Genomic DNA, 24,319 nt, shown 5'->3' with positions numbered 1-24,319 from the left:
AGATGCCAGCAGAATTACATTTTCGTGCGGCATTCGAACAGTTTTATTTTCCCTTTTGACAGTAACTCCAAATGCCAAGTATCAGCTGTTAGATTTTTTGTCAGCCGGGGGGGGGAGGGAATGAAAAAAATGAGGGACAAATTTACATGTTGCTGTTGATCTCTGCAACCAAGCTTAAAATTATGTCTGAGGTGTGTCGAATTCTCAGAGTCGTTGGATATCTCAAGCATGCACAACGTTATTATGCAGTTCGCAGGTGAAAATCTGACTCGATGTATTCGTGGTTATGAATCGTTTGTGTTTATATTTCTAACTGCGAAGTTCCTCTTGTGTTTCATAACAAATGTCAAACGTTAATTTTCGGCGGATTTCCCGGAGTGAAGAGGACAGAACTATTACGAAATTTTGGGGGTAAAGAATGATGCTTCGAGGAAGGATATCAGAGCAGCGTTTTTAAATATTTCTAAACAAGTAAGTAGAAAATTGCAGTACAATATCGCTTTGGAAAAATGAAAACAAGAATAAAAATAAAATTTTCAGTATTTATGAAATTGATGACTCTATCCTTGTTATTCATGAGTAATTGTTACTTTCAGGTGCATCCGGACACAGGAAACAAGACTGGCCACACAGAATTTATCAAACTCACAGAAGCGTACAACGTATTGAGTAAAGATTCCACGAGAAAAGAATACGATGCAAAATTGAGCGCAAGAAATCAGTTGCGTTATACGTCTTATCATCCCGTCGGCCGAACGTGAGTGAATCCTTGTACATTTGAAAATAGGAATCCCAGATAGAAATTCCAGAAGATAGGAATTCCCCATTTTATTTAAATTTTCAATGAGAACATTAATATCACCAACAAATTTGGGACGTGTCAAGGGCCAAGAATGAAACCTACACCCCTAGATAGCTTTTTTAATTTCGATTCCAACCGCGCAAACCGGAAGACGCCCCCTCGTCGGGGTCGGGAGCAAAAAAATCCCAAAGTGGCGAAAAATGTGGAAATTGAGAATTTTGAAAAAAAAATTACGGATGAAAAATACTAGCAATTTCAATGAAAAAAACCTACAAATGCTTCAAAGATTGGTCCCTTTGATGCTTCAGTTCATTTTGATATAATTCGATAAACTTCTGAGCGAAAAAATATAAAATTTAACACAATTTTTGATTTTATTGACGGAGGAGACGGTGTAAACTTGGAGGCTGATATGTCATTAAATTCAAACCTATCATACCACGGGTCTCAATAACCTTGTAGAAACAAATCTAATTGATGGAAATTTCTGCTTATGAATGTTTAAACGATGTTGAGCAGAATAAACGGTGGGTCTCTCTCAGTACTAGGAAAATATTCATTCCGGTCATGGAAAATACATTGGTTCTTTGGCAGTTGTTGAAATATACAAAAATAATTAATTAAATTATCAAGAGTGACGTAGTTGGTATAAATGAGAGAGTGGATGCTTGGGAGGTCTGTACGACTCTCTGAAGCTGATTGTTTATTTAGCGTCATATAAACAAATGACGAACTCAAGAGAATGAAAGAAACGACTGTTCTCCTTTATCCCCTTTGTGGTGGATATGCGTATTGCTTATTAGTTATTTGATTTTGAGTCTAGTTCCTCGACGGCTCTCAGAGAGAAAGCACGTCTCTAATAAATGGTATCATTGCTCTGGTTAAACTGATTCAACTTATTTGCTTCCATAACCTGCATCCCATATTCCAACAGCAGTTATCATCAATAAACATCTCTCCAGGAGTTTCTGTATACATATTGTTACCAGTGAATTAATTTCACAAGTCACAAGTTTATCTAGCGGAGGACACTTCAAAATTCTTCCCTCTCTTGGCTATTTTCTCTATTGACCGATTTTCGCCAGGAGAATTGAAAAATTCGGAACAATAATAATAATTATTATTTTGGGCCCTTGACACGTCCCAAATTTGTTGGACCGTGTATTCAGTACCAAATTCGTATGGGAACAAGACTTCAATGGCTTGCCCGAAGGATTCTACATCTCAGTGTGTAATAAAATGCTTTCCGTTCAGTTAAATTCCATTAAATTAATTGAATTCCAGATATTACGGTCACCGAGAGTCTCACTCTGAGCACTGGCGAGCCGACCACCTACGAAGGAAAGGGGGAGGCCCCTTTGCGACGTACGACAGGACGCACTTCGAAAGTGGTGACCCGAAAAACGTCTCAAAAACCACGATCGTTCTGCTGTGCGTCCTACTGAGTGCAGTAGGCTTCAGCCTTCAGATTCTGGCAGTCGTTTATTCCCCGACCCTCGACAGAGAGAAGATGCTGGAACGCTCCGCGAGGTACAGCGCAGAACTTGAGAAACTCCGGGAGAGGGCAAAGCGTCATCGATCTGTATCGGAGAGCATTGACTCCTTCCTCAATCGCGTCGATGGCCCGGATGAATGAGGAGAAAATCACCTCGTGTAAGGTCAACAGAGATAGTGAATTATTTTTGTGAAATAATGTATAGTTGAAATATTTAAATCAATTTATTGTCTTATTAAAACGAATGTCAATAAAGGTTTTCATTTTTGAAGACTAATTCAGTTGAATAATTTAGGGGCAAAATGATGCGATATTACATTTGCGTAATTGGAAGGATAAATGAAAGGGAATGAATCCCATCACTTCATAATTTCTAAATCAATTTTATGAATTTTACATCAACATTTTGTAATTTATAAATTTTTATAAACTTTGGATGGCCCAGTTAAATGACTACAAAATTACCTCGTGTGAAGAGATAACAGAAATAGTGAATTATTTTTGTTAAATGACGTACAATTCAAACATTTCAATTAATTTATTTTCTTATCAAAACGAATATCAATACATGTAAAAATATAAATGACAATGATACGTTAAATTTTCATTTTTAAAGACTAATTCAGTTGAACAATTTGGTGGTAAAATGATGGAAGGGATATCACATCTGCGTAATTAGAACGATAAATGAGCGGAAATGAGTGCCATCATTCATAATGTCTAAGAAGAACATCTAAATAATAATCGATTGTCGAATGAATTGACAGCCGAAAATATCTCTGGAACTATCAAGTTTACAGAAAAGAAATTCAAAAAATATTCTCCCACATTTTACATCAATTATTTGTAATTTATAAATTTCTCAAAACCTCTTTCCATTGATATTTTCAGAACGTCGAATGATTCCTGAAATAATTTTCTTCCTTAATGACTTAATTATCTCACTAGTGACTAATTTTGCAAGAAATCAATCATCAGGAGAACCTCTCCACAATCCTGACATTTCCCACAAACAACTCATCCCCAAATTGCAGCTCTAATTACAGAAATTTACACATTTGACTTGAATAATCTTATCACATCGCCTGATCACTCCATAGATCAATAAATAGATAAATCGTAGCCTAGAGCTTTCGTACATATGTTGTGATAGTGGCGTGCGGTGTAGCAGGTGTGAATACAGGTTTTCCACTCTCATCAACGTAATCCACATACCCGAGTGAATAAATCTCCTCGAAACCGAGTCTCTTGCACAGCCTGGCGGTGAAGTGAGAACTGCAGTCAGTGCGGATGAGGTCGTAACCCAACTCCCTGCCTATCTCGCTGCAATGCGATAGATATTTCCACATAAGCCTCGATATTGAATAACTCACTCGACGAAATTGTTGGCCGTCAGTCGGCCATTAATCCGCAGATCGAATTATAAACCACTTACATAGTTTTTTCGAATAAAGCTGCTGCTACACCCTGACCCCTCCAGTTACTGTCCACCGATATTATCCGGATGTCCATGATTTTCTTACCTGGATATCGGTTTATTATGTCCACCTCTTTGTCCACGTGGTGCAGGAGCTTCAGGATTTTCTTGAATTTCGGATTTGCACAGGTGTTTATGTAGTCGGGCTCCTCCTCCTCGGGTGGTTCCGTAATGCCTGCGAGGAGACTAATTATTGTCAGATTTTGTTTATCAATTTTTTTGTCGCGTGAATGATGAGGATAAATTGTATTTTTTGGTCTGGCAGTCTAGTTTTTTTAATGTAGTATTAAATGAAGATGATTATTTTGTCTTGGGACCTCTTCACGATAATTTAAACAATAATATACAGTTGAAAATTAAGGGGATTTTTCAAATAATTAAAAATTGAAGAACATATTTATCAATTTTCATGAAATAATTGACGTGAAATTTTCCCCCAAAAATTATCAACAGCGAGTAGTGAACAGAGATGAAGCAATAAATAACGTGAAATAATTCAAAGATTCCCATGAATCCACTGAAAAATCTTCGCCATGCAAATGAGTTTTTGATTTATCACATTTTCCGACTTCCCGACAAATTGATTCATGACTTATCAAACGTTCCATTGACTCGAATTACCCCTGTCTATTCCAACATAATGTTCACTTGTCACTTATACTTTATGATCCATAATATCAGTATTTAAGGAGAAACCTCAGCTCGCCTTGCTGTCGATATACTTCATTATAATCCCATTAACTAACGGAAAATGCACGTCCCACTGTCGATCTATGGTATTGAATATGTACATTGTCGATTATCGTGCAATCGAGTGAATGGATCTACAGCCTCCGACGTTGTTCCTCGTAGCACAATGAAAAACCGTTGAAAAAAACTGAGACAAGATCGATCAATCCTGCCACAAACTCGGCTAATTACAACTCTACCGTAAATTCAGTTTTCCCAGCTAAACCTTGGTGATTTGCAAGCTGTAATTTCCCATTGCACAATAATCAAACACTTTCACTGATCCATTAGACTTTGTCATAAGGACCCGCGGGAGATTGTTGTTAATGGACGTAACGAATTGCAATTGGGCACACGCATCATTTGAAGAACGAATTCAAAGCGCGAATGAATGAAATTCAATTCAAATACGAGTGCTCGTAAATCTGTCCTCAGTTATTTCAATTGGGGTCGCTGGGTCACTTCACTCCAATCGTCAGAACCATTCGCTATCACAATTTAATACTATCGAGACAATGTTATCGTGTGGAATATTTCCGATAGGTTTTTCCATTCTTTATGTGCCACTCGATCAGATATAATTCTCGACATTCAATTGCATGAAATGCGATAATCATTTCTGCAATTTTTTCCTTTTTTCCTGCACTATTTTTTACGATTTTTTAAATCTTCTAACGGGTATTTAATTTCAGGGGAATAGGCAATTAATTACGTTTTCGTTTACGATTTCCACTTGGTTAAATACGAGTTCTAATGACACTAATGGAGTGATAAATCTCAAGAATGAAGCGGACAATTTTACCTGGATATCAATTACCGGAGAATTTTTTAGATTGGAAAATATTGATCAGAGAATCACTCATTGCATCGCAAAAATTATTGAGAAACATGAAATTTCCTTCGTAGTAATTGATTTTGAGACGAAATTGTCTTTCACTATTGGGTTTTTGCGTAAAATCTTTTGAAAATTGAACCAAAATATTCAACATTTTTTTTACTTCGATAAATAATGAAATGATCGTTCAATTGACCGCAACTCCTTGATTTTCAAAAATACGCCTCTAACGTTTTTCATTACATTTTTGTTCTTCATCACTTTATTCAATAAAACATTTCATGCAAAAACCCACTTCATACATGCTAATGCATTTGTTATCGACCATTGTCCAGACCTTGACCAATTAATTATTGAAATACTGCAGTAAAAATTGAATATATTTAATACGCCGAATGTATAACATAAACCACCCATTTTTTATTCCCATGAATAATAAATAATCGATAACTAGATCTCAGTAGAAAACGTCCGAGTCATTTTTCAAAATGGAAAAAAAATGTGTCTGAAATTTTCCACTCAATTTAATCCCATAGACAAATTAACAAAAGCAACCATTTAATTTAAACAATTGTCGTATTCAAAAAATTTCAAGAGTGATGTTATCTAATGAAGGGCTACAATATTCAATTGACCGCAACTCCCTGATTTTCAAAAATACGCCTCTAACGTTTTTCATTACATTTTTGTTCTTCATCACTTTATTTAATAAAACATTTCATGCAAAAACCCACTTCATACATGCTAATGCATTTGTTATCGACCATTGTCCAGACCTTGACCAATTAATTATTGAAATACTGCAGTAAAAATTGAATATATTTAATACGCCGAATGTATAACATAAACCACCCATTTTTTATTCCCATGAATAATAAATAATCGATAACTAGATCTCAGTAGAAAACGTCCGAGTCATTTTTCAAAATGGAAAAAAAATGTGTCTGAAATTTTCCACTCAATTTAATCCCATAGACAAATTAACAAAAGCAATCATTTAATTTAAACAATTGTCGTATGCAAAAATTTCAAGAGTGATGTTATCTAATGAAGGGCTAGAATATTAACCGTAATAAAATATTACAAATTTGGCTATCCCTGCACTCGACCAGGAAATCTTTTATTTTTCATACATATATCAACATGAAAAATTACCAATGGAATTACCAAAAATTATCAGTTGAATACCGTGTTGACTGCATAGAATAACAGTCGAATAGGGCAATTCTACTGTCTAAAAATGAGACGGGAAAAAATCTCAAAATGATAAAAATCCTCAAAAAATCTCACCATTGATCTGCACCCCGACGATAGCTCCGCTGGACGCTACCGCCATGAGACTCAAATTCTGGTCCAGCGAAGACATGGAGTACTCCTCGAGTTCCACACAAGTGCTGTTCTCCCCCTCGGGAATGAGTCCAATGCTGTGATTCAATGGTTCATCACGAAAGAAAAAGCGCCTGAGAAAAGCCAAAACTTTGGGCTTAGCATCGGCCGTGACAGTTCTAATGTGATAGTCCATCGTGGTTTCATTCTCGGTCATTGCGTCAGCCAGCTGCAATCATTGTGAATTAATCTTATTACGCTCCCTTAATCCATTCACTGTGCCACCAACATTCAGCTGAGATTTGGCGACTAATCCCATTCGACGACACACGTTCCACAAAGCGCATCTTGTTACTTATTTATTCAATTCCCCATCGCTACCTCGCATTCTTCGACATCAGAGGCACATGTGACGCTGTTTTTCATCATCTCTCGTCGTCGTTTTATTCACGAATAGGCAACATGTATCCTCAGATATACGACAGTGAGACATATACATTTTATTTGTTTTGTTACGCTAATGCAGAATGGTTAGGCGAATACAACAGGGAATACATAGCAAGCCATGACTTCTCAAGGTTCACGTACAACTGCTGCACGCAACTGGCCACACAATGCATATCGTATTTCTTCCAATAACTAGGCAAGATCATCCTCACTCATTAATTCGAGCTTTCCACCGTTGTTCTATCCCACGATAATATCGCATTCAGAGGTATATTTTTTTAAATTGAATACATGTAGAAAAAAATTATTAAAAAAACCTGGAAATTTTTTTTGCATTTCTAGTGGACTTTCTATGCCGCAGCTTTTGTGCGCTGGCTTTTTCAATAGAAATGATCAATGGAATATATTCCGCAGAAAAAATTGATGGAATTCTATTTTTCGATGTTTTTTTGTCGGACTTTTCTTGTGAATCAAAGAGATCAATATAAATTCGTTTTTTTAGTTTATTGTTAACAATAACTAATCCTTTCCGTCAGTGCTGGTCAAGTCGATGATGTCAATGGACTTGGGGTGATATCAAGTTGCATGGCCGAAAACATGAATGAAAATAACACGTGAGGAAAACATGAGAGAGGGAAGAGATAAGGGACAGAAATTTTTATCACGATTTTATAAGAAAAGGGGAGAATGTGTAAACGCGGCAGTGAATTTCGATTATACTTATCAACAGAAATACTGTCCGAGCCTATTCAAAGAGTGAACTCAATTTGAATTTGTGGGGTTTATTCGAAAATCGGTGTGTAGTAAATTCATTCTTGAGATGTTTTTTAATAAGAGAAATACTAGAAAATATGGGAAAAAATGTCAGAGTTATTTTTTCTGAGGAATTAAAATAGCTAGTGAACGGATTTGATCGCCGGGTGAATACATGTTTAATAAAAATTGCAAATTAAATTTACTGCTGACAGCTCTTCCACGGAGCTTTTGATCGACGCGTGCGTGTCCATCGGATTCAAAACAGCATCTCCTCACAATTTTCAGTCGAAATGACGCAATTCACGAATAATTTCATCCTTAATTGAATTTGTGGGTTTCATTCCAGAATTAATGTGTAGTAAATTAATTCTTTAAATATTTCCTGATAAACGAAATAATAAAAAATATGGGAAAAAATGTCAGGGATATTTCTTCTGAGGAATTAAAATAACTAGTGAAGGGATTTGATCTCCGGGTGAATATATGTTTAATAAAAATTGCAAATTAAATTTACTGCTCTTCCACGGAACAATTGATCGACGCGTGTGTGTCTATCGGATTCAAAACAGCCTCTCCTCCTCAATTTTCAGTCGAAATGACGCAATTCACGAATAATTTCATCCTTAATTGAATTTGTGGGTTTCATTCCAGAATTAATGTGTAGTAAATTAATTCTTTAAATATTTCCTGATAAGCGAAATAATAAAAAATACGGGAAAAAATGTCAGGGATATTTCTTCTGAGGAAATAAAATAACTAGTGAAGGGATTTGATCTCCGGGTGAATATATGTTTAATAAAAATTGCAAATTAAATTTACTGCTCTTCCACGGAACTTTTGATCGACGCGTGCGTGTCTATCGGATTCAAAACAGCCTCTCCTCCTCAATTTTCAGTCGAAATGACGCAATTCACGAATAATTTCATCCTTAATTGAATTTGTGGGTTTCATTCCAGAATTAATGTGTAGTAAATTAATTCTTTAAATATTTCCTGATAAGCGAAATAATAAAAAATATGGGAAAAAATGTCAGGGATATTTCTTCTGAGGAATTAAAATAACTAGTGAAGGGATTTGATCGCCGGGTGAATATATGTTTAATAAAAATTGCAAATTAAATTTACTGTTGACAGCTCTTCCACGGAACTTTTGATCGACGCGTGCGTGTCTATCGGATTCAAAACAGCATCTCCTCACAATTTTCAGTCGACCTGCCGCATTTCACGCATAATTTCATCCTTAATTCACGTTGATTGTGAATTCCAACCGAGTTTCATAAAATTTTATCCACGAATGTGACCCCAAAACCCAAAACCAGAGCAAATTTTAAAGCAGAACACTATATAACTCAACATTCAACAGATTTTTTTCGACAAAATCGAATATAAATCCGCTGCATTAAAAAGAGCTCTATTAACATAATGCTCTCCTGTTTAGTCTCACTATTGTCATCATGATTTACATACGCTATCTCGACGCGGTTTCACAGAATTAGTGCCTCATTATTCTCAAGTGAATGAGTAAACAGTGTGAATTGCTCTCTGAACTATTCAAAATATTTTTCCTGTCATTAGTTTATGTCAATGTTATGGATCTGTTTACCGAGTATCTAGTCATCTTTCTGGTGTCCTCGGGGGTGAAGACAACACCCGAGATTCGGGCCTTCGACAGTTGATTCGTGATTAAGCCTTCCATTGCTGATGTTTTTAACGAACTCTTCAAACTTTCCGATCAATTTGCTTGCAAATTTCAACTTGAACTCGTGTTTTAGTATTCGATTTATAGAGTGATTTAACTGTTAGCGTCATGCAATTTCCTTATAATAAATGTTTCAATGTGTGGAATGCGATAACGGCACCGTTTGTTTCGTCGTAACTGAGCAGAGCAATAGGACGGACGGGGCTTTTATACTGGCTCCTTCTCAGTCCGGACATTCTTACCCCAACTGTGTTCAGGGACAGTAAAAACAGTGGAGCTGAGTCTGTTGTCATCGACTGCTGGTTTACCTAACGCCATATTTTTGGCCCTAAAAATAAGGGCTTGCAGTCATTTTTTGCTACAATTTTTAGTTTATTTTATTTGCTCTGGACTGATAGATTAATTCAGTAGCGAAGCGGTAAACCGGGTTAAGTCGTTTTTTACTATTGGCTAGTTTTTGACGAATATCTCGGAATCTAAACGAGATAGAAAGATTTATGTCATGACCTTTTTTGTGGAGCCAATAGAGCGTTATAAAAAAAGTCATGAGAAAAATTTTACTATCTCTCTTAGATTCCGAGATATTCAGCAAAAACTGGCTAATAGTCAAAATCGACTTAACTCGGTTTACCGCTTCACTACTGAATTTATTTGTTCCAAACGAAATTCGTTAACTATTAACGAATGGTAGAGTGGAATATGGTCAAATGAATATTCGTTAATAGTTAACGAATGGTTCACTTGAAGAGGGAAAATTGAGCCAAACAAGGCTCCACAAATGTGCATTTGTTAACTATTAACGAATGAACCCTCGCACTGAGAAATTTCAATGGTAATTTCAACTACAAGGGAAGTGTCAAAAAAATTTTAGTTACGGTAACAATAAACATTGTAGATTCAACTATTACATTAACGTGTAAATCACATCATAATGTTGATGACACTATTTGACATAGTGAATCGAACGATGAATCCTAGTTTATTTTTCAAAGTTTATTGTTACTGTAAATATAATTTCTTTGACCATTCCCTTGTAGGTAAAATTACCATTGATATTTTTGTCAGTGCGTCTCCAACCAAATCCTTTCGTTATCAATAACTAATCCTTTCTGTCAGTGTGAGTGGATATCTCTGTTGGCTAAATACTGTTATTAAAAAATTTGAATTTAATTGAAAATTCAATGGATGACAACATTTTTGAGCCGCAGGGAGGTGACTATTCTTCAACTTGCTTGAATTCTCTATCGAAATTTTCTATGAAATTTACAGTTTCCGTTGATTTTTTCATAGAATTATGAATTCCCAACGACGAAATTCAGTGAAATTTCAGTGAAACGTTGGAGCTGAGTCTGTTGTCACCGACTGTTCGTTCACTTAATGTCATATTTTTGGTCCTAAAGAAGGTTTTTTTAGGACGAAAGTAATGTTTTTGTTATAATTTTTATTTTATTTTATTTGCTCTGAGTGGATATCTCTGTTGACTATCCTGTAATAAAAAAATTTGAAATTGAGTAACGGGGGAACGACAGTTCTTTCCCTCACTCGAATTTTCTATCGGAATATGAGTATTGAGCATTATGAATTCCTAGTGATGAAATTCTATAAAATGTCAGCGAAACTAGGGAACTGAAAAAATTGGATTGGGTTTTGCAGTTTTTGTTGGTCTTTTCACCAAGTTATAAATTCCTATCGACGAAATTTCTCTGTTTTCATCAACTGTTGGTTCACCTAACGCCATATTTTTGTTCCTAAAAAATGAGGCCTACCAGTAATTCTTTGCTACATTACAATTCTTTATTCAATTTTTTTTATTTGCATTGAGCGGGTAACACCGTTGGAAAAATACTGCTTAAAACATTGGAACTTGATTAAAAATTCAATGAATAATAAAATTTTTGAGCAACAAATTTTCTGTTGAAGTATGAATATTTAGTACTGAATTGAGCTAAATTTTACAGTTTTTGTTGATTCTTCCACCAAATTTTAAGTCCTAACGACGAAATTTCTCGAAATTTTCAGTGAAATATTGGAGTTGAGTCTGTTGTCATCAACTGTCGGTCCACCTAATGCCATATTTTTATTCCTAAAAATTGAGGTCCACCAGTAATTCTTTATTTTATTCTATCTCATTTTATTTTATTTGAATTGACCGGATATCTCCATTGGCAAAATAGATATTAGAAGGATTACAATGCGCGACGTGCTGTGCATCGATGATCCACACGCACCAAGGACAATTGCCTTCGTGTATCCATTATGCTTATTGAATAATCGTTTGGGTATAATTAAGTGCTGCTATGATTGTCAAGTCGTCGTAAGTGGTGATGAGGAGGCTGGCTGGATTTATCTCTGATTTTCGGAGATTTCAGGGACAATTATGAGGAAATGGGAGTATTTAGAGATTTTTTGTGAGCGAGGAAAGGGAAATGGGCTCTTGACCCAGAAGGCATGAATGGAATTCATAGCTTAACCCACACTGTTGGAAAATTTTTGTCTTAAAAATTATTATCCCGCAAACTCCACGAATTTTTGTATTCGGAAATTCACAATTTGATGAAAAAATTAATTGAAACTGTAAATTTCAGTTGAATTGTGAAATTCGGGTAACTATCCGCGATTAACAAATTTCCGCCGAAATTGCTGGTATATTTTTTTGGAAATTTGTATTGAGGGATTGTTACTCTGGATTTTCATGAGATTTCGTCATTGAAAATTCAGAATTTTATAGAAGAGTCAATGGAAACTGTAAATTTAGAAATTTTTGGCTGAAATTTCAGGTTTACTTTTTGGAAATTTTGTATCAAGTGACAGTTAGACTGGAATTTCAAGCATTAATGAAAATTGACGCCACGACCATGACCAATAACAAGGTACTTAAAAATTCATTTCGTTCCAACATAATTAAAAGGCTAACTAGAGTTTTTTTACTAACCATTACACACCATTATAGATAACAGAAGTAATGAGAGTTGGATGGTTTTTATTGACTTTGTAAATTCGATGAAATGAATGAATACATTGAATGAAAATGAAAATAAATCGAAGAATTCTCGTTTTCCTGGCGTTCAAAAATTTGCAATTTCACGATTTCCAACTATATATCAGATACTGTTTGTGGCTCTTATAAATCCAAGGGAATGCAATATCTTCTCATCAATGTCTGGAAAATAAACGCGGAAATAAATATAAAAATACATAATCTCGTACATAAATTGTATAACACAAATAACTGTCCCACGTATGTTTCCTTGGGGGCTCGTCTCGCTCTAGCTGTCCTCATACTTCCTCCCTCATCAATTTCCAATTAAAGGAAAAAAAACCGACTCAATCTAGATATCAACCAATCCACTGGCAAGTTGCATAAATTGATTTTCAGTCTTCACTAGAGATGTCAAATTACCGGTAATTTTATTTCTGGTGAATTTACCGTGAAAATTCCGTAAATTACTGTAATTTACATTAATTTTCAGTTTACATTCGACATTGAAAAATTATTTTTCTTCCTGATAATTTCCTATTTTTTTGACAATCAAGAACTTTATTTAAATTAAGTTTTGAAATAGCGTCATAAGAATTGAAAGTTAATTAATTAGTTGTTGAATTTCAACAACTAGTTGTTGCAATTCACCAAATAATTTTCTCCGCGTTCTCTGCTGATTTGAAAAAATTTACTAGACGTGAGGATAATTTGTGCCGAAATTGTAAAATTTATCATTTATGTCGTCAAAAATTACCCCACGTTAGGTCGTTTGTGACGGCGACTGATATTTTTTACAAAACGGGATATGGTAAAATTTCACTTTCGTCCGTCCCCATGTCCTTCACATCGGCGCCAGGAAAAAATGCCCTGCCATTTGGGAAATTATGCTACACTGTTAGGAAATTACTCTTGAAAATTCAAGTAAAAAAGCTTAAAACTTTGAACAACGACAAAGTCCCATGGAATTTCTGTAGAATTCATTGACAAATCAGTTAATTTCTTGAATATTCAAGTAATTCTCGATTTTCATATCCATACGGCCCTGAACAGCCTTGAAAATTTTGAAAATTCAGGTAATAACTTCTCTGAATTTTCGATCTATTGAAAATTGAATTGTTCAATTCTCACGATGAGTTTGAAAATTCAAGCTTTCATCAATGATTTTTCAACACGAAAAATCCAATTTTCTTGAATCATCAGGATGAATGAGAGCTTTAGTGAACGTTTTCATTTGAAATTGAATTCAAACGCACAACACTGAAAATTCAGGTGACACTGACTGAAATTTCACGAAATTTCTAACAATGTATACTGGAAGTAATAATGTTTGCACCCATAGATGTTTTTTTATCGAACGTAGTACACGGAGAAAAATATTCAGTAAAAATTACGGAACTCACAAGTCGCTCACCGATTGCGGAATCGACTCAGAAAATTTAAGTGACGGTATCGTAATTTTTCACAGGAGATTCAGATAAAAATTCCGGAACGCTCTGGAAAAATTCCGTGACAGTTCCGTAAAATTTCCTACAACGACATTTCGCTCCGGAATTACGGAAAAGATACGTAATTTTTATTGAATATTTCTCTCCGTGTAAGATATCCTCCGCAAAACGTGTTTTTTATTGAACTACAATTTCGCTCCGTACAGTAAAATTTGCCTCGATTTTCTGGTGCTTTACATTCAACATTTCTCTCCTTGCAGATGCAAATTTACCGGAGTAGAATTAAAATCGGTAATTACGGTAACTCGCAATACAATACGAGACAATACACCTCCTCACGATTTCATGCAAATTAGAATCCTTGTGCGCAAGGAGCGGCGAGTCCGCAGCATTTGCAAATGACAATAGATCCTATAGTCAAAGGTACATAATTACGTATCGTTAACCGTTCGATGCATGACGGGATCGATGAGCGACGAACCGTAACGCGAATCACGTGATGATTAATAAATCGATAAATTCACTAGTACAAATGGGACAGATAATACACGTCTTGTGGATAAAAAACCGGTGTGATTAATTTTAAAATAGATACAGAAGGCGTGATAGAACCGGCCCCGACGTGGCACCCAATGGGATATCTCACCAGTGGGTGTAAAAAATGAAAATTAAAAATCCGTATAAATCAAAGAAATCGTAATAAAATCGAGTACACCCCAATCTCCTTGAAAATAAGCAGTGAATCGCTCAACCGCAACGACTTTGGAAATAACTAAATGACAAGATTATTTTTTTCCATTCTCGTCCCGACAAAAAACCATTTTTCTTATTGAGAGAATAAAAAAATTCATCATCGCAATTATGATTTTCCGATCATTCCCATTACCATGATTAATGTAAAACACGATGGAACGAAATTTCCTGGAGTCGGTGCGAGGGAAAAAACAGTTAAACAATTAGAATATCGAAAACTCATTTATGCATCGCGATAGTGTAGGAGGTGCGCCCAAAGAGAAGGTCGAGGATAAATCAGGAGTTTCCTCAAGGCCTCGGTGGGGTATGTGTTACATGCGTTTTGTTGGAAAGGCTCTGGCGTATATCAGCCTGGGGCAACCCCGGACCTTGGAACCCCTGGAGATAACGGAGAGGTGAAAAAAGTTTAGTCTTTAGGATACGTCTGTAATCTTGGGAACTGATCCCTCATTTCCAGGGATTCTGAACCATTTACTTCACGGTTGAATATTTTTAGGTGAAATTTCAGGTACATTTTTTGGTAGTCTCGACAGTTTCAGTGGTAATAGGAGACCTTCCCCGTGAGCTTTAAATATATCTGGATTGCAGGCCAGATAATAATGGAATTGCAATCGTTTTGTAATAATGCAACCCACAAAAATGGGTCTTTTGAATCAAATAAAAATCGTTATTTCATTTTTTTACTTATTTTATGAAAAGGGATTTAATTATGTTAAAGAAGTTATTTTTTTTTTTCAAATGAATAGTTTCCTTATTTTGCGAAAATTAGGTTTTCATGTATTTTGTGAAATAATTTCGAAAATTTTTTTCTAAAATATTCGTAGGCTATGTGGAAAAAAGTCGTATGAAGCTCTCTAAAATCATTCTGGTCCAATTTTTATAAATGAAGAATTTATTTGGATTAAAGAAAAATTTATTAATAGTAAAAAAAACATTTGTTTGATATAAACAATTCTTGGAATAGAAATTTTTATTTCATTTGAAAGAAAAAACTTTATTTGGTACTATTTGAACAAATTTATTTAGTTGATTTAAATTAATCATTTTTCTGGGTGTGAAGAATGACCTTAAAAATTAGGGCTTCAATCACTGAAATTTGGGGACAGTTTCTAAAAATAATGATTTTGTCTTCAATTCTTCAGATTATGTCACAGGAAGTGACAAAAATTTCAGATCTTCAAAAACAAAATCTTTTTTTCTCTGTAAAAAAAAAGAAAAGAGAAAGACCGAAAAGGATAGCACGAATATTGTTACCCGCGAAACACTCACCAAAGTTCAACAGAAGGTCAATTTGTCACCTTTATAAGCTTCAATGTGTCGCCGCACACCGTAAATACGCGCAATAAACGAAAAAGTATAGCGAACGATAAAAAAAATTGTCGAATTTGTCAAAAATCTACTGTATTATTAAAAATCTATTGTAAAAGAGAAGAATGATCCTAAAAATTAGGGCTTCAATCACGGAAATTTGAGAACAGAAAAATTTCAAATCTACCGAAAGAAAACCTTTTTTCTCTGTAAAAAAAAAAGAAAAGAGGAAGGAAAAAGAAAGCATGAATATTGTTACTCGCGAAACACTCACCAAAGTTCATCAGAAGGTCAATTATCACCTCTATAATCTTCGATGTGTCGCCGCAACCAGTAAATGTGCGCAATAAACGAAAAAGTAGAATAAATGAGGAAAATAAATGTCGAATTTATCAAAAATCTATTGTATTATTAAAAATGTATGTTTGCAATGTGTTGATGGGACCGAAGCGATGACACTTCCTCGCCAGATCATGAGACCATGCTCCCCCTGAACTTTAAATATATCTGGAGCACATGCCAGATGATGGGTAAAACCGTCGTCACGATGTTGAGCTATCGACACTGCTCGATTGGCCAGCGTTTATAAACTTCCAACACTACCCAGAGGTCGAGTGGTGCTCGTAACAGCGATAAGTTATCACTTCCCTGGCACATCACCCATTTATCATGGTGTCCACCGGGTTGTAGCGATTGAAACGAATTACCGGATCATTGTTTTCAGCCCCGCCACCCCGGAGTTTATTAAGCCGCTAATGAGCGCAATGATAGGATAGGTAGGGTGTCCTGTGCAGTTTATCATTTAAATGAGACATGATTGAAATTTATAAGGATGAGAATTGCCGGTGGGAAAAAATTACTTGAGAGGCATTAATTGTTTTTTCTGTCTCGCTTTGGGGGATTGTCTTTCTTTTATAGTTGGGGATACGGCGAATGGAACGAGTTTGGGGAGAAGGTACGAGTAATGTTGCACGGAGAGAAATATTCAGTAAAAATAACGGAACAATTCACGTAATTCGCAATGGGGAATCGTTTTCCGGCAATTTTTATAGGAATGAAAGAAGTAATCTGAAACGTTCAGTGAATTTTCAGGTTCACCACCGAACAAAGTACGAAATTGTCACGTAATTAAGTGAATTAAGTGAATTTTCCCTTACAATAGCTGAAAAATTTGAAATTCCACTGAATTTTTAGTGAAATTTAACATTATATTATCTCCCCCTTAAAGCGAATTCAATGTCATTTAACTCGGGTCAAATATTTCCAATTTTTAAAATATCCACAGAATAATTGCAGTGAAATTTACAGTCTCCATTGATTTTCCCAACTTGTGATTTTTCAACGATGAAATTTCACTTTTAACAAATTTCAGGGGTGCACACCCGAAATGTCAGCCAGAAATGTAAAAAAAATTGGATGCTCATATATTATTAACCCGTGCAAATAATGTGAAAGGTTCAGCGCATCCCTTCACCAGTCCAACGACCCGAAATTATCCATAATTATAAATAGCCCTAGCCCGCCTGCAAGAACTCCACACCTAAAGCTTCTGAGTGCCCACATAATTATAAATAACCCGAAGGATAAGCCAGTTGTTAAGGGACAGGGGAAAAGTATAATTTACGCGGCTCTCAGGTTCGATTGTTAGTCACAGATCGCCTGATAAGACTCGGATTAAAGCAATGACAGTGTAACAAATCGCCTGGCAATGCAAATCTCGAAGCTCCTTGTAACATTTGTTGCCAGTTATGTATCCATTCGGGTATTGATTGTTTTTCATCATCACTCGAGCCGATTGCGAAGTTTTTCAACACTGAATAGTCGCAATAATGCGTACACCTGCTCGAACGTGGGTATATAATGCAGTCCTCGTTTCTTTTGTAATAATTAGCTCCCCTTTACATGCAATTACCGGCGCCTCAGGAACAAGATCAACTGAAATTCCTACGCAATAATTTTGATCATTTACATTCGTTAGAATTCATGGGTATAATGAATGAATAAGTGATTTGGAGTGGAACAGAATAGAGTTACGACCCGGAATTTAAATTTTTCTATTACGTGCAATATATATTTCTTTAGATACCGGATCTTTCTAAAAGCACGAGTCGAGTGCCGTTGCTCCCCTTTCCCCTTACTGAATGCCATAATGCTGGAGTTGATCTCCTACTTTTGGAAATTGAAATTTCCGGTAGACTCTTTGGAGACTTTTATCGGGTGACAGTTCCACTGAAATTTCAGGAATGGTTCAGGGATGAATTGGTTATTTGCACAGAATAATTAACGTGCAATTTTCAGTTTTCATTGATTTCCTCGCCGAGTTGTGATTTTACAATGAAAAAATTTACCGAAATTTTACGAGAAATGTCATGTTTTTGAAATTTCAAGGATCCACACGTGAAATGTCCGCTGAAAAGTTCGAAAGCTCCATTCAATGATAGTTTTGAATTCCAAAACATCAATAATGATTTCGAATAATGAGATCCGACGTTAAATTCCACTCAAAAAGTCGATGGAAACTGTGAATTTCAGTTCAACTATTTTTCATAATTGAATGAAAATAATGAAAATTCAGGTGAATAATTAAAAATTCAGAGTAATTTAGTGCGAAATATTAATGTTTTGATTGAAAATTCCAGTAAATTGGAAAATTTTCATTTCAACAGAATAATTAACATGAAATTCACAGTTTCCATTGGCTTCCTCATCAAATTATGATTTCTCAATGAAAAAAATTACCAAAATTTCCCCGGAAATGTCACGTTTTGAAAATTTCAGGGATGCAGAGGTGAAGTGTCAGCCGAAAATGTCCAAAAAGCTCGAGTCAACGATTGCTTTGAATGTCAAAACATCAATAATGGTTTCGAATAGTGAGAGCCGACGTTAAATTCCACTCAAAAAGTTGGAAACTGGAAAGTTGGAAAATTCGGGTGAATAATTGAAAATTCAGCGTAATGTAGTACTAAATATTCATGTTTTGATTGAAAATTCCAGTAAACTGAAAAATTTTAATTTCCACAGAATAATTAACATGAAATTCACAGTTTCCATTGGCTTCCTCATCAAATTATGATTTCTCAATGAAAAAAATTACCAAAATTTCCCCGGAAATGTCACGTTTTGAAAATTTCAGGGATGCAGAGGTGAAGTGTCAGCCGAAAATGTCCAAAAAGCTCGAGTCAACGATTGCTTTGAATGTCAAAACATCAATAATGGTTTCGAATAGTGAGAGCCGACGTTAAATTCCACTCAAAAAGTTGGAAACTGGAAAGTTGGAAAATTCGGGTGAATAATTGAAAATTCAGCGTAATGTAGTACTAAATATTCATGTTTTGATTGAAAATTCCAGTAAACTGAAAAATTTTAATTTCCACAGAATAATTAACATGAAATTCACAGTTTCCATTGGCTTCCTCATCAAATTATGATTTCTCAATGAAAAAAATTACCAAAATTTCCCCGGAAATGTCACGTTTTAAAAATTTCAGTGATGCAAACATGAAATGTCAGCCGAAAAGTCCCGAAAGCTCGATTCCCCGATAATTTCGAGTCTCAAACTAATAGCAACTATTTCGAAAAATTCAAGCTCGAATTTAATTTCAAAATGTTCTTGACCCTTTGCCACCCGCCGCACCATCCTTAACCGCGGTTGGTACGTTCTCAACAGTCAGTAAGCCTACCTTAAGCCAGTAAAGCACTGATCTCGACTTACCTGTCGAGCGAAGCGGGCTAATCGAGCAGCTTTCGATTTTCCCAGGAACGTACTCACTCGAGTGAAAATGAAAAAAAAATCTTCCCCTGCAATTTCCACTGAATTTACCATCTCAACATTTCTCCGAACGTCTCGAGACCCTCGTGAACGTTCCGAACGTTCTTTCCATCGATCTCCAACTATAGGATAATGTGATCAATTATTAATGAGCCAGTGGGGGCACTCGGGTGCGAGTGAAACGTGCCTCCTTAAGCGCACCACCAACACTATCAAAGCCCCTGGCTCCAAATGGTCTGTCTCCCCCCACCAATCTCGAAAATCGAGTCCGGGGCTGGCATCCCGTGTCCCCTCTGACTCACTCAGTCGCTCCTTGTCCAGCGAGGGGGTACGTTTCGCGCTTGAATTTCACCCCAAAAGTCGCTGATTGAATTAAAGTGCATTTACCGATTCTCACAAGCTCCGATAAACTATCAAAGCCGTCATCATTGTACAGTGATTCTAACTGGGGTAACAGGGGGTACAGGAGCTTCGAACCACCCCTCAGTGTAGGTCAGAAATGAGGGACATGGCGGGTAAAATATCCGAGTTGAAGTTCGAGGCTCCCCTGGCACGCTTTGAGGAAGAGGACACGGCCAGTCTCAAGAACATGAATTTGCTGACAGGTGCGTTTCGATCGAAAATAAATTCCACTGCATCATCAAATGGCATGGAAATGAATGGTATTGGGGATTAGAGGGGGGGGAGAGAGATGAGTCGAGTTTATGAACTCTTTTTTCGCTGGATATCTCGGGGTGAAGAGGTGGCGACATTTCTGCGGATTTCGATTCCTTTTTGGGAGATAGTGGAGTCGAGAAGGGCTTGTTTAGGAGATCATTTATCGCGGTTTGACAATTTTGTATTTAGTTGGGTGTTTTTGTTTAGATTATTTTGAGAACTTTTTTTTTTGTTTGAATTCGATTTTAGTGCATCATTAAAAGTAATGGGAATTATTGGGAGGAAATGAGGGAATGAGTGGATTTTTTGTTGAGTATTTGCGGATGAAGGGTGAGAGTTATTGTATTTATTTTGTAGTTTTTGTTCAGATTATTTAAAAATGGTTTTTTATTGGAGTTGAATTTTACTGCATTGTGGGACAATGAGTGGAAATTTTTGCTGAATATTTCTGAATGAAGGATGGTGACATTTTTGCGGATTTCGATTTCGTTTTGACAGATATTGGGGATGAGAAGGGCTTTATGATAACCCCTTCATCTTCAAGCTCGGACATATTTAGGAGATTATGTCTCTCGTTTTGACAGCTCAGTGTTTATTGATTAGTTTTTAGGTGAATTATTTTTAAAAGGTTTTCTTTCGCTTGACTTCAATTTTATTGCATCATCAAGAGTCATGGGAATGAATGATGGGAATTATTGTGGGAAAATGAGGGAATGAGTGGATTTTTTGTTGAGTATTTGCGGATGAAGGGTGAGAGTTATTGTATTTATTTTGTAGTTTTTGTTCAGATTATTTAAAAATGGTTTTTTATTGGAGTTGAATTTTACTGCATTGTGGGACAATGAGTGAAAATTTTTGCTGAATATTTCCGAATGAAGGATGGTGACATTTTTGCGGATTTCGATTCCGTTTTGACAGATATTGGGGATGAGAAGGGCTTTATGATAACCCCTTCATCTTCAAGCTCGGACATATTTAGGAGATTATGTCTCTCGTTTTGACAGCTCAGTGTTTATTGATTAGTTTTTAGGTGAATTATTTTTAAAAGGTTTTCTTTCGCTTGACTTCAATTTTATTGCATCATCAAAAGTAATGGGAATGAATGATGGGAATTATTGTGGGAAAATGAGGGAATGAGTGGATTTTTTGTTGAGTATTTGCGGATGAAGGGTGAGAGTTATTGTATTTATTTTGTAGTTTTTGTTCAGATTATTTAAAAATGGTTTTTTATTGGAGTTGAATTTTACTGCATTGTGGGACAATGAGTGGAAATTTTTGCTGAATATTTCTGAATGAAGGATGGTGACATTTTTGCGGATTTCGATTCCGTTTTGACAGATATTGGGGATGAGAAGGGCTTTATGATAACCCCTTCATCTTCAAGCTCGGACATATTTAGGAGATTATGTCTCTCGTTTTGACAGCTCAGTGTTTATTGATTAGTTTTTAGGTGAATTATTTTTAAAAGGTTTTCTTTCGCTTGACTTCAATTTTATTGCATCATCAAGAGTCATGGGAATGAATGATGGGAATTATTGTGGGAAAATGAGGGAATGAGTGGATTTTTTGTTGAGTATTTGCGGATGAAGGGTGAGAGTTATTGTATTTATTTTGTAGTTTTTGTTCAGATTATTTAAAAATGGTTTTTTATTGGAGTTGAATTTTACTGCATTGTGGGACAATGAGTGGAAATTTTTGCTGAATATTTCTGAATGAAGGATGGTGACATTTTTGCGGATTTCGATTTCGTTTTGACAGATATTGGGGATGAGAAGGGCTTTATGATAACCCCTTCATCTTCAAGCTCGGACATATTTAGGAGATTATGTCTCTCGTTTTGACAGCTCAGTGTTTGTTGATTAGTTTTTAGGTGAATTATTTTTAAAAGGTTTTCTTTCGCTTGACTTCAATTTTATTGCATCATCAAAAGTAATGGGAATGAATGATGGGAATTATTGTGGGAAAATGAGGGAATGAGTGGATTTTTTGTTGAGTATTTGCGGATGAAGGGTGAGAGTTATTGTATTTATTTTGTAGTTTTTGTTCAGATTATTTAAAAATGGTTTTTTATTGGAGTTGAATTTTACTGCATTGTGGGACAATGAGTGGAAATTTTTGCTGAATATTTCTGAATGAAGGATGGTGACATTTTTGCGGATTTCGATTCCGTTTTGACAGATATTGGGGATGAGAAGGGCTTTATGATAACCCCTTCATCTTCAAGCTCGGACATATTTAGGAGATTATGTCTCTCGTTTTGACAGCTCAGTGTTTATTGATTAGTTTTTAGGTGAATTATTTTTAAAAGGTTTTCTTTCGCTTGACTTCAATTTTATTGCATCATCAAGAGTCATGGGAATGAATGATGGGAATTATTGTGGGAAAATGAGGGAATGAGTGGATTTTTTGTTGAGTATTTGCGGATGAAGGGTGACAGTTGTTGTATTTATTTTGTAGTTTTTGGTCACGTTATTTTGAAAATGTTTTTTTATTGGAGTTAAATTTTACTGCATCATCAAAAGTCATGGGAGTAAATGATTCCTTGTGAAAAAATGAGGGACTGAGTGCAATTTTTTGTTGAATCTCGGAGTGAAGAGGCGGCGACATTTCTGCGGATTTAGATTTCTTTTTGGGAGATGTTGGAGTCGAAAGAACTTGATGATAATCCCTCTATCTTCAGGTTCCGAAATATTTAGAAGATTATTTATCTCGTTTTGACAGCTCTGTATTTATTAATTTATTTTTAGTTGAAGTATTTTTTTAATGTTTTTATTTGCTTGAGTTCAATTTCACTGCATCATCAGAAGTCATGGGAATGAATAATTTCTTGTAAAAAAATGAGGGACTGAGTGAAATTTTTCGTTGAATCTCTCGGAGTGAAGAGGCGGCGACATAATCCCTCCATCGTCAGGCTCCGAAATATTTAGGAGCTTATACATCTCGTTTTGACAGTTCCGAATTTATTTAGTAGTTTTTCTTTGAATAATTTTTAAAATATTTTTTTTGTTCAAGTTAAATTTTACTGCATTATCAAAAGTCATGGGAATAAATGATGGGAATTATTCTGGGAAAATGATGGAATGAGTGAAATTTTTGGTTGAATATGTAGGGATGAGGCTCCGAAATATTCAGAAGATTATTCATCAAGTCCCGACAATTCACTATTTGTGTATTAGTTATTTTTGTCGAAGTTATTTTTAACAACTTTTGTTTGGAGTGAAATTCCACTGCACCATCAAAACTCGTGAAAAAGAAAGCGGATTTCTGATGCGGCGAAACGAAATGAGTGAATTTCTACAGCAGCGTTTCGCCTAACGTCTAGAAAAGTGGAGATGACAGTCCCTCGATCTCCGAGATATTTAACGATAAATCTGTTGTGGAGTTCGACTGACAGAATCTATTCAAACACTTCACAAGAAACCATACAAGCCTTTTTGCAAATCCTTAATCTCTCCAGTTTTCCCTCATGGGGTGACCAATCTGGGGTTAAAATGATATCGGCAATGTCTTTTTTTAGAACAATTATTGGACGCAAGTATCGACGTCGATTTCGGCGAGAACTGCAATGCAAATGACGTGACTACAGGCCACGAAAGTGGCACTGACATCCTCCAAGAGGGCACCTTCAGTCCCTTCAGTGGAAGTCTCGAGGATCTCGTCAACACCTTCGACGAGAAGATAACATCCTGCTTCAGAGATTATGCCACAGATGTTGAGACCCTAGCGCCAGTTCAAGTGAGAACTCAAGAGGAGATAATGAACGAGTGCCAGTGAGTGGAAAAATTTTTCATTGTTTTCGTTTTAAATTTCCCTTTGGTCTCGTCTTCCCTTGGGCAATTTAG

General features: G+C 35.8%; 3 protein-coding genes across 4 annotated transcripts in view; 2 read left to right on the top strand and 1 right to left on the bottom strand.

The window, feature by feature from the left end:
• The first annotated feature begins 66 nt into the window (after nt 1–66).
• On the top strand, nt 67–2,574 carry LOC107037944 (dnaJ homolog subfamily C member 4). Its single transcript, XM_015256782.1, has 4 exons — nt 67–256; nt 384–471; nt 597–757; nt 2,087–2,574. The coding sequence occupies exons 1-4, from the start codon at nt 147–149 to the stop codon at nt 2,436–2,438; spliced, it is 711 nt and encodes a 236-aa protein (XP_015112268.1). The 5' UTR covers nt 67–146; the 3' UTR covers nt 2,439–2,574.
• A 246-nt stretch (nt 2,575–2,820) lies between these two features.
• LOC107037932 (dopamine N-acetyltransferase) lies at nt 2,821–16,665 on the bottom strand. 2 transcript variants are annotated; one of them, XM_015256774.2, is made up of 4 exons: nt 16,326–16,665; nt 6,629–6,893; nt 3,733–3,949; nt 2,821–3,620 (listed from the first exon to the last, which is right to left on the bottom strand). In XM_015256774.2, exons 2-4 carry the CDS (start codon nt 6,879–6,881, stop codon nt 3,422–3,424), a joined length of 669 nt encoding a protein of 222 aa, XP_015112260.1. In that variant the 5' UTR covers nt 6,882–6,893; nt 16,326–16,665; the 3' UTR covers nt 2,821–3,421. The 2 variants fall into 2 exon arrangements, with proteins under 2 accessions (XP_015112260.1, XP_015112255.1); XM_015256769.1 differs by lacking the exon at nt 16,326–16,665 and adding an exon at nt 9,470–9,892.
• A 3,466-nt stretch (nt 16,666–20,131) lies between these two features.
• LOC107037066 (fasciculation and elongation protein zeta-2) overlaps nt 20,132–24,319 on the top strand; it is an 11,667-nt gene continuing 7,479 nt past the window's right edge. The window contains exons 1-2 of the mRNA XM_015255393.2: nt 20,132–20,425; nt 23,995–24,247. Of these exons, the coding sequence (XP_015110879.1) occupies nt 20,320–20,425; nt 23,995–24,247 (359 nt within the window). The 5' untranslated portion in view covers nt 20,132–20,319. The remainder of the gene's footprint in view (nt 20,426–23,994; nt 24,248–24,319) is intronic.

This window comes from Diachasma alloeum, unplaced genomic scaffold (genome assembly GCF_001412515.2).
Source record: "Diachasma alloeum isolate Michigan unplaced genomic scaffold, Dall2.0 Dall_scaffold_00177, whole genome shotgun sequence".
NCBI classification, from domain to species: Eukaryota; Metazoa; Arthropoda; class Insecta; order Hymenoptera; family Braconidae; genus Diachasma; species Diachasma alloeum.
This window is presented reverse-complemented; position numbering and strand designations above follow the sequence as displayed.